Here is a 10,770-nt window from a genome sequence, read left to right as displayed (position 1 = left end):
GTACTTTTATTTTTAAATGTATGCTCTGACTCGTGAACTGCTTCTAAGTATCTCCGGCGGTGCTGTAGCGCCCCCAGCGGTGAAACAGGAGCGGTGTCTTCACGTAGGGCGTGATAGCGCGGCCCCTCCCCCTCCACAGACGATCTGGAAAAGAAAAAAACTTTTTTGTATCGAAGGAATCAACAGCCGCCATCTTGTCGTGGCTCGGAATTGGGATTTCGGTCCAACACTGGTTTTTACGTAGAAAATCGAGCGTCCTTACCGCGATATGACAACGTCCTTCCCCAGAAAACGAAATCTTAACATCGCCTCGGAGACATTTTGTGCGAAAAAACGGGACTAGGATCGGTGGTCGTCGGGCAAAACCCGCTCCGTATATCTGGTTTCCCCTTCAGCGGCGATTCAGCCCCTGACGACGCTCAGCAGCGGTCTTGTTTACCGTGTGGGCAAGCGGAGACCGGAGCGTGACTTTCGAGACGATTTGCAAAAATACTGCATTTTTATGCAATTGTGCATTTTTGTGGAGCTTCGCGGGAATTTTTGCATGAAGAAATTTGACGTCACTCAAAATGGGCACTTTGAACATATAGAAATTACGACATTTCCCCCGGAGCGCAGCAGTCCGCCTGCTTTTATTACACTTGCATTTTGAATTTCGATTTTTTTTTTCATGGGGGATATTTTATTTCGGGGTATTCAACGATAATAATGTGGGTGTTGGGTGTTGGATTATCATGGGGTGAATGGCGGTGGCGAAGCGGGGCGCTATTGCATCTCTTTTGAAGAAGACACTCGCAGAGGAGCAGCTAACGCTAACAGGTAATCTAGCTGCTAGCAGGCAATTAGCTAACGTTAGCTATTAGCCACTTAGCTAACGTTAGCAGGCTGCTAATGTGTTAACCGGGAAGGTAAACAAGTTACCAGACAGAAAGTAATCATAATCATCAACTAAAGCAAAACTATCCGGACAAGAGAACAACCATGGCTGAAAACCTGCTGGACGTCGGACCTCCCAACTCTAAGCGGCCGAAGCTGACTTCACCTGCCCTGTCAGCGTCTGATGGACCAGGTAAAGGCCTCAACGCTGTTTGCACAATGTGACGTTAAAAATACAAATGCATAGTTAACTTTGCCACGAGAGCATGTTTCTTGAATGTATTGACCAGCCATGCTGCACAATTTCAAGTCAGGTCAGCTCGGTGTGTTGTAGTTAGTTACTGTGGTTTTACTGCAGTGTTGTGGTTTGGTTCTGTGGTGAGCGTCAGTTTACGAGGTAAGCTTGCCTTGTGCTAATGCAGTCTAATACAGTCCTTATCACACTAAATCACACCTCCACGCGGTAACGTCCACAAACTAGAGTTTACAAAATGTAAAGTTGCATGTTTCGTTACACCACACTAGTTTTAACTGTTTCACACTGACAACTGAGTTGGTGGATGTTAGCAAAGAGTATTTCTCCGTGATTCTGTTACTACACAGCAGTGAACCACTTTATGTAGGAAGTTGTAACCTTAGTTATCATTTCTGTCAGAGGTCTAATGGCATTATGGAGACACTCCCTGATTCATCACATACCTCAAATGATGCAACGTCTATCTTATGTCAAGATCAGATGCGGTGTCAATTCATGACATACTGCTGCTCATAAAAGAGATCCAATGTAGCTCAGCAGAGTTTCATGCTGGATCCTTTTTACAACACCTGCATTTAATCAAGAGAGATTTCATTTTATTGATTGTGTTCATGTCTGTGTGTAGTGTGACGATAAGACGGTAGTTGCCTCCGAGAGAAGGACAAAAAGGATGAATGGCAGGCGATGTTTGAAACTGGATCTCAATTCATCTACCAAGTATAAAAACATGAATCAGCGGAGACAAAAACCCAGTCATCTCCTGCCACAGCATCCTTAAGCAAGCCTATGAACCCTCAGACCAATCTGGTTGTGACGGGACTACCTGCGAGTGTACAGTAAATATTTAATCTGCTGAACTTCAACACTTCAGGCATGTAATTTTTGTGATATGAAGATATGGTATTCTGTGACACTCTATTTCTTGGCTGTTAGTTTGTTAGGAATTTCTTTCCCCGGTGGCAGCAAACATCAGACTACTCCTGGAGTCTAAACTAGACATGGCTGGGGCTAATTTAACAACAACAGCAGTCATGGGTGGAGGACAGAAAGATGGAAGCAACGCATAGAAGCGATCTGTTAAACCTGCATCAAACAATGTTTAATTGATATTAAAATCACAGAGATCACTGGCACTTAACTTTTACCCTCTCGTTGCTCAGTGTTTTGGTTTTACAGCTTGCAAATTGACTGTATGGTTGAGTGTGAATTGGTCTCATCAAACCCTGTAGGCAACTGTTTCCACTTAAAAACCCTGGGAAAACTATTGTACACACCGTGTCCAGCTAAACAACAGACAAAGTAACCCAGGGGTTGTTGAAAACAGCCAAACATCTGTCAGGTAAAAGTTTTCTCAAGTGTCAACATGAATCTAAATAAGTGGTGACGATCGATGTGTCTGCTGCATGTGTAAGTAGTCAATAGTTTTCTAACACATTAACCATAAACACATAATATGCCAGTCGTATGAAATTCCCTTTAGTGGGCAAAAATTGATTAAAGCGGCTTTAACGTTATGCTGTTTCAAGCCAGTATTAACTTGGCCTGCTGTTGTGAATACCCAAAGGTATATTCAGCAGATATCACTTTTCAAACATAGGTGTCTGGAATAAAAAGTCTTATATTTGTGCAGATACATTATGTTTTGTAATCCCGTGTCAGTGAAGTTGTAGAATGTAGATCTCAAGTCGTAGCTCGGCAAATGTATCACATCTATCAAATGGCACGTTCTCATCGAGACTAGTTTAGTTTGGCTCTGCAATAAAAAAAAAAAACAAGTTGGACAGCCTTTCAACAAAAGCGGCCGGGAAGACGACGATGAATTACAACGCGCATCACACATGGCAGAGGCACCACATGTCTGCAATGAACAATCATTAAACCCGGCCCGCCTGCTCTTTATTGTTTTCGCCTTTTACTGTGGGGACCTAACGGACCCCGTGGGACAGCTCCGGGCCACGCTGTCATTGATCGTAAATGACTGCAGATAAAGAGTTTGCGTTCAGTCTTTGATGACAGTCATGCCTGAAGCTTTGCGAGCAGTACCCCTCGGCCCTGACCTTTTGACCCTTTGCCTTTTTCAGTGGCCCCTGGTTTGATTTGCATGTCACATTTTGGGGTGTGCTGTAGCTCATGTTTATGGGGAGTGTTTGCATAATGAGATGTGTAGTAAAGCGTGCGTGTGTGTGTGTGTGTGTGTGTGTGCTTTGTTTAGGGTGTGTTCGGGGAGGTTCCTTCTTACAGTGGTAGAGAGTAAACACGGGCCTCTTGTCTCTATTCAGGCCATGTGTAACACTTGGTAGTGAGCATGTGTTTTATTAAGATGTCTTGACATCGTACTGGCTTATTCCAAATTGGGACAGTGGTTGTTGTTTAAAAAACAATGTGAATACACATCCAGAACTAATAGTGGTGCAACGGATCATAAAACACACGGTTCGGATCACAGATTGGATCAGCACAAACGAAAAAAGGGAGCTAATATAACAGAGATCCCTGGTCACGTTTGTTTGCCGATCATTGATGATCTGTATTGGCAGAAACAGATCCCTCTGTTGTTTGATTATAGCAGCTGGTCTACGGGGCTCCATCCGTCCTAAAAAGTAATTTCAACTGCTCTGAAATCAGTGTAAACCTTCATAAAGAAAGGATATAAAAGATTGTAATTTTATGGATTAAAACAAATCTTGTCATTAGTAGTTTTATTGATGTATTATAAGCTGCTTAGAGCTACTGTAAAAAGGTCATAGTTCATCTCTAATATCTATTTTATATTAATGTGAAAACATCTCCTTCAAACAACTGGATTTATTCAAGTTTCTCACCAACGATACATTTTACGAGATTACATGTGAACACATCATTATTAAGTTATAATTTACATTCGCTCAATACTAATTTTCACCGAACATAGCCAGAACGCATCATAATGTAACTGAACAGAACCGTCGTTTGTTAGCCATTAGCGGTGCTGCTAACCTCACTAGCTCTCCTGTCAATCTAAACACGGATTGGTTGTTCATGATGTAACATTATCAGAGATCGGCGACTAGAAAAGCTTAAATACCGACGTCCTGATCGCATATTTTACTGAATATTGGCGGATAGCGAACATCAGTCAAACTTTATTTCACACTGTGAAGGTTAACGTTTATCTGTGTAATTAATCCGCGGGTCACATGTGTGCTGAACCGCGAGGGGGGATCCCTCTGGATCATGAATCGACGGTGGGCCGTTACACCACTAAGAGCTACTGTTTCTTTCATAATTACATTTGAATCAATCTATAAATGGCTGATAATCTTCAGCTAATGGACCTCTTTTCTCTATCAAAGTTGGGGTGTGTATGGGTTGGGTGAGTGTCTGCATACTTGTGCAAGTGTGCTCAAGCTTAGCTAGTGAATATTTGATGCGTGCCTTGCTGAGCTCTTAGTTCAACTCCATGTGTCGGTCACGGCCATGTCGGTAGCCCCTTTCACACAGCCTGCTCAAGGTGGGCCTGTGGTGCGTTATTCTGCCTCGCTGTTGTGTATAAAAGGTACGGGGGGACAGAGTCGTTCTGCCGCTGTGTGAAAAGGGAGAGCCGGCACGGTGAAATGGGTCTGAAGGTTTTGAGACTTGTTATTTGTGTGCCCCAACCACCGGGATATGTAAAAAAATATACCCCGACGCAGTTGTGCTACACATCACACCTCTTTTGCTCACACATGATTGCAGGTGTGCTATATGAGTCGGCGTTATGCCGTCGTTGTTAGGTTCACTGTGAAAAAAGCAAAGCCGGCTTAATGGCAGATCATCTTTACGGCAGTATTGCAGAATCTTTGTTGTAAAAGGGGATGGTGAAACACCCAAATGTTCGCTTTCACTATGCAAATGGCACGTTTAAAGCCTAGCAGGCAGTCGGTAAGCTCATGACGCAGCTGCTAATGGAGCCATTTATGTTTCCGGCTACGGGGAACTAGAAATACCCTCCGAAAAAGAGGGGAGAGCAGCACGGGGGGGGGGGGGGGTCACCACTTACCCCTTCCTTGTGAAGCGTGATGACATAGTTGTCTTGTTTTTTTAGCTGGCTTTGTTTGCAGCATGGACTAATCTGTATGTATGCGTGTTTTTCCTTGTTATGATACAATCTGTTTTCATTAGCCAGTATTGCCCTTTTTAGCTGATTCCACACGCAGCAGTCATCTGTGAGTGATGTAGTGAGTGTGTGGCTGGGGAAAAAATGTTGTATATAAAAAAAAAAAATAAAAAGCTGGCTTTCAACTATAGATTTCCCAACAAAAATTCCTTTTGGAATTATTTCAAAAACACCTTTTGTTCTTAATTCTGATATTTCTTGAAATTAGGCTTTGATAAGCATTACATCTCTTGCATTCCCATTTGACCTGACCTCACATTTTGACTTACTCATTCCAACAAATGTGATACTTCACTTTGACATGGTAATTAACCGGGTATAAAAGGCATATAACCTGGTGCGGATGAGAAGAAAGGGAGTGCTTTGAGGGACATTGAGCTCCTGCCTTTGCTCTGTTGTTAAATGAGGAAGAGGGGGAAATTATATTAACTATCGCTAATATCAATGTCCATTCCAACCACATCTACCGGCATAAAAACAGGAAGTCGGTGGTAAAGTAGTTAAGCGCGCCTCTTGCTTGATTTGATTGGCTGCCTCCGTCAATTGTGATATTGTCGTGTGGTTCGACTTTTTAACTTTCATGCGAGTCTAAAAAAGGCCCAAAAATGCGGCGCAAGAGAAGAGCGCACCATCCGTTACACCACTAGTTTCTATGATGATATGTCGGTGTGTCACGAGCGATGTGAGAAGTACGAGATAAAAACAAAGGTGTTTGTGTGCCTACCTGCATAGTCAAAGTGATTTTACTCACTCGACTTTCTAAGAGAGAGGGAAGAGGAGGGGAGACCAAATCATTGCAAGACGTTGGTGTAGTTTTTTGCTGGACTGCAGCAAAGCAGTGAGTGACTGTTGAAGTTATGGCATTGTTAGAAGTAAGGGATGAAGTTACACCATTGGTCGGTACCTTTTCAACATGAATAGGTGTTTACGCTGGTGATGTCATATATGGTTTTTCTTGTTGTTGCACAACATGTTACACTACCTGTATTTTGTTGATGCCACAGTTGGATGTCATGACAGTTAATAATTTTTCCTGCGATTTTGTCTATATTGCAATATGAAAAGAATCTGGGATATTCTCTGGTCCCCTTAAATTTTGTCTTTTTTTTTTTTTTTGGGATTTTTTTTTTTTTTTTTTTTTTTTTTTTAAAGTTAAATTCGTCAATCTGAAGAACCCTTGAAAACAAAATTGTCTCTTGTAAACAATTGCGTGCTTTAGTAAATCTTTTAATCATAAACACATTGGTTGTACAGACATGAATGGTGATGACACAGCAAAAACGTAACCCTGCTCACTGCACAACTGTCAGCCGGGGGACTGCACTAAGGTCTGCGGTGAGGTCCAGGCGTGGGGCTTGCTAGCTGGAATGTAAACAAAGCCGCTGTGGTTTGCTTGCTGCGTAGCTGACACATTTATCTATGGAGGCAACGCTCCAGTGGTCCACAAATGTGAGTCCTGAATGACTCACTGAAGCCTGATTTGTGTAAAATGCTTAAACCTGGAGTTCTATCATTTATTATGCAAGTAGTGTTGACTAATTTGTGAGTCCATGATCATATGCAAATTCAGTTTTTATTGAGTGAAATCTTCCACGATTCTCAAAAAAAAAAGAAAGGAATCTCTACATCATTTCATCAGATCTCATTCCCCTACCAAAAGCAGAGGATGGATTACCCTCCCAGCTCTAAGTGGCTGTCTTGCTCTTCGTAGTGTGATACTAAACAGCAAGTGAAAGGCCTGGCGGCCATGCTGCACCTGTCCCTCTAAAGCCAGACACATGGCCTTTGGGCAAGATGACAGACGTCCCCAGTCTGGACCACTGCTCGGGTGGATTTAGCGTGTATTTATAGCCACTAGCTCCCAGACAGGAGCCACAGGGGATACAACAAAACAAAAAGGAGAGAGCAGTGTGTCGATCAGGCAGTTAGGGAATGAAGAGCATTAAAGTAAGGAGTAATGAGCAACAAATGGATGAGCGCTTGAGCGCATGTGGCTAAACTGATTGCTGTTGATCTGAGAGCGTCCATGTGGCTGCTTGCTGGTTAGTGAGAAGCCAGGGAGGGAAAGATGGATGGTCCCTTCAAGCCTTAAACAAGCTTCCTCCACACGGAGCACCTGCTTGCCTGATGCCAGGGACGGACAGCGAGCCAGCGCAGCGGATCTGGAAGGCTGTGTTTACTCTGGGAAGTACGTAGGCCAAGTGCCCTCATTAAAGGCTGGATTCTGACTGAATCTCAATGAAGACATCCAGCAGCAGCACACGGCAGATGAGAGGTTGTTTTACTGTGTCTGCCCAGTTCTGTTATCTCCCATCCTGTAGCGTTAAGACCAAGGCCCTGTTCGTCGTTCATGGTGATCGCTGATAAGCTTGATTTGATTCGGATATGTACTTTAGATAAAGTGTCATTCCTCAGCTCTCCCCACCTTCAGCTGTGCAGCTGCAGTAAAGTGCGGTCTCTGAGCCATGCTGAACATGCCCTCTACTCACTTTGCTTCATTTCAAAATAGGAACAAATCTATCCTCCACTTGAACTGAACTTTGAAGAACTGAGTTAGCATTTTTACCCGCTAGAGTCATGTTAGGCTGGGTTTGTTAAGCAACCTACTGTTCTTTTTAAAAACAGCTCTGCATTTAAACATCGCATGGGGCTTTATTATTGTGGACGTTTTGTTTTATCAATGAGACTTGATATACATTTTTTGCCGGATGACCCCATGCGTTTTGTTGCTCAAGCACTTTCTGTTGGCACCACCACTCAGACGAATGAGAACTTTATTTATTCAAGTTTACACATTAAAAACTATTTTTGCCAGGTATGGTATTACAGGAGAGTAGTGGTAAAACAGGAACCAACCATTGGTGATGTTATTAGATGAAGAGCAACAGGTGACTTTTTGTGCTTTTCTTTTTATTAAATTCTTTTACTGTGTGTTCACCACAGACATGTCATGAAGGTAAATACAGGCAGCACCTTCCACTGTGACTGCTTTATCAAATTGAAAACCACTTGTGCCCCGCCTACCTCAAAAGTTGTGATCACAGTTGCCTGCAGCACAACAGGGCGCTTAACTAACGTTACGAAATGCAACCTAAGCCGTCCTGTAATGAATGTGGGCCGTCCCAAAAATGAAATCTTTGTTTTTCTGCACTATCATAAGTTGAAAATCCTTCAAAGTCACCTTTTAACATAAACATAACATCAAAAGTGATTTGTTTGTTTGTTCATAGATGAATGATTGTGTTTGCCACAGAGCTTATTTTCTGCAATAATCCCCAAAAATGTTGTCGAGGGAAACAGTGCGACGCTAACTTTCGTGTTGGCCTCCAAAAATTCGTCATCCCTGCAGCACTCGATACCGTCGTATACTGTGTACCCCGGTGAACTGTCAGGATGGTAGGAAACATTAGATGCTACCCAAAGCCGAAGTGACATCCCCAAACGAGGACACACAAATCGTATTAATTAGTCGGAGAGGACGGCCATAATGCGCTCACATTTCCTATCTTTTTCTGCTGTTTTAGTCACTTCCATTTCTAACAAATCCTAGCTCCCCAGGCTCTCAGCATCATGTCCACACCTCTGGATGGTGCGACACAAATATTCCTCCTCCACCCAGCAGGAACCCTGAGTGCTGCTGAATTCTCTGGCGTCACACACCGTTAGTCAGCCAGTAGTGATGCTGTTATTATCGCTCCGCATCATGTTTCTGTGTCGTGTGCTGCAGGGATCAGCAGCCAGTTGGCATGTTATCCCATTAATGTCCCACTTCTGGGTGCGTTTGTGAACAGTTGGACTGTGATGGAGGAGTAAAGTTTGGTGTATGCTTGCTGTAGCGCCTTAAATATTACATCATGGCTTATCTTGTTGTCGCAGAGCTTAGTCGTGCACTTTCTTAAATTTCTGTAAAAAGGAACCAACTCCTTTCAGGCATGACTTCTACAAATACTGCTGAAAGTAAATACATTAAAATTATGATAATTAAAGATTAGTATTTAATTGATTCTTACTATTAATATGCAAGATGTACTGTTTTTTTAAAAAGTCCTGCCCTTGAGTTCATATTTTGCCAGCCAAATTAAATTGTTTACAGGATATTCGTTGCAATACATATGTTGTTTAGATCAAATTAATCTCAATTTTCTTTACTCTTCCCTCTTTCCTAGATTTGGGATCTCTGTCCTGGGATGATTTGGAGAATGACCTTCCAGATGAGTTGATCCCTAATGGAGGAGATCTGGGCCTGATGGGTGGGATGCCTTCAAACGTCGGAGCAGCACCTGGAGCCGGTGGGCCCGGTGGCGTCCCTGTCGTACCGGATGCAGCCGCCAAGCACAAGCAGCTCTCGGAGCTCCTTCGAGCCGGCAGCACCTCCGGTATCGCAGGCGCCGGGCTGAACTCGACTAGCCCTCAGGCAGGCGGTTTGGGGCCTCAGCTGGTGGGGACACCACTGAGAAAGAGTCCCCTCGGCCAGGGCTCCCCCAACAACCACCCGTCCCCCCAGGCCCAAAAGGCGGGAACGCCGACTGGAATAGCGGGACAGAACAACAACAATACTGCAACAATGGGCTTGAACACGGCGGGCTTCAACCAGGCCATGATTAACAATAGCCAGGGCCATGCCGGGCAGGTGATGAATGGTGGCCTTGCACCTGAAGCTGGGAGAGGACGGGGAGCAGGGGCGGCGGGCATGCAGTACCAGGGGCCGACGATGCAGGGGGCCGCTCCGGGACCAGGAGGAGCAGGGAGTGCGTTGGCAGAAACACTCGCCCAGGGGGGGCAGCATATCAGTGCAGCCCAGCAGGCGGGCAACATGAACAAGGTGGGTCACACACTCCTTTTCCACCACTTTTATTTTAAGTATAGGTTTTGTTCATGTTTAGGCAAGAATGCATCGGGACATACGGAGCATGTTGCTGGCTAAATTGTTTTTTTTTTTTTTTTTTTTTTTTTTAAAATCTGCACAGCATTGTGTGGATGGGTGGAAAGTACCATTTTAACATTGGACACAGATGAATGTGATCCATTTGGAATCTTCCTTAGACGCTTGACTAATCCAAACATGTTACGGCGGTCAATATTATCTTGTTACCCAGCAACTTTGAACTCAAGTGGAGCCATAATTTATTAATCCTTTACTTTATATAGTTGCATGCTCTTATTTTGAAATTAAATCAACTTTAGCGGACAATGAAAACTATGATCCGCTCTCATATATTTGGCTTAATGCATGTTTTTTACTGCAGAAGTTAAAAGTACCCTGTTGAGTTTTCTCCATATGCAAACAAAGTTTTATTTCTGACCAAAAAAATACAGCGTATGTTAAAAACCACAGAAAACAAACATGTTAAAAGCTTTTCCCATTTCCTTAAAACATTTTCAAAGGCGTTGAATGTTTTTTTTAAAACCAGTATCGTTTACGTCGACCTCTGCCCTCCTCTTCTCGAATTTGATTGGCACATTGGTTGCCTTTAGTAGGCATCACCACCAAATGTTGATATAT

General features: G+C 43.4%; 1 protein-coding gene across 4 annotated transcripts in view; it reads left to right on the top strand.

Moving 5' to 3' along the window:
• Positions 1–2: 2 nt before the first annotated feature.
• crebbpa (CREB binding lysine acetyltransferase a) overlaps positions 3–10,770 on the top strand; it is a 34,444-nt gene continuing 23,676 nt past the window's right edge. For 3 of the 4 annotated variants that reach the window (XM_031864659.1, XM_031864660.1, XM_031864658.1), the window contains exons 1-2: positions 3–1,069; positions 9,434–10,089. In XM_031864659.1, coding sequence (XP_031720519.1) covers positions 982–1,069; positions 9,434–10,089 — 744 coding nt within the window. In that variant the 5' untranslated portion in view covers positions 3–981. The remainder of the gene's footprint in view (positions 1,070–9,433; positions 10,090–10,770) is intronic. The other variant, XM_031864661.1, reaches the window with a different exon arrangement.

Source organism: Anarrhichthys ocellatus, unplaced genomic scaffold (assembly GCF_004355925.1).
Source record: "Anarrhichthys ocellatus isolate YVR2014 unplaced genomic scaffold, GSC_Weel_1.0 scaffold31, whole genome shotgun sequence".
NCBI lineage: Eukaryota > Metazoa > Chordata > Actinopteri > Perciformes > Anarhichadidae > Anarrhichthys > Anarrhichthys ocellatus.
This window is presented reverse-complemented; position numbering and strand designations above follow the sequence as displayed.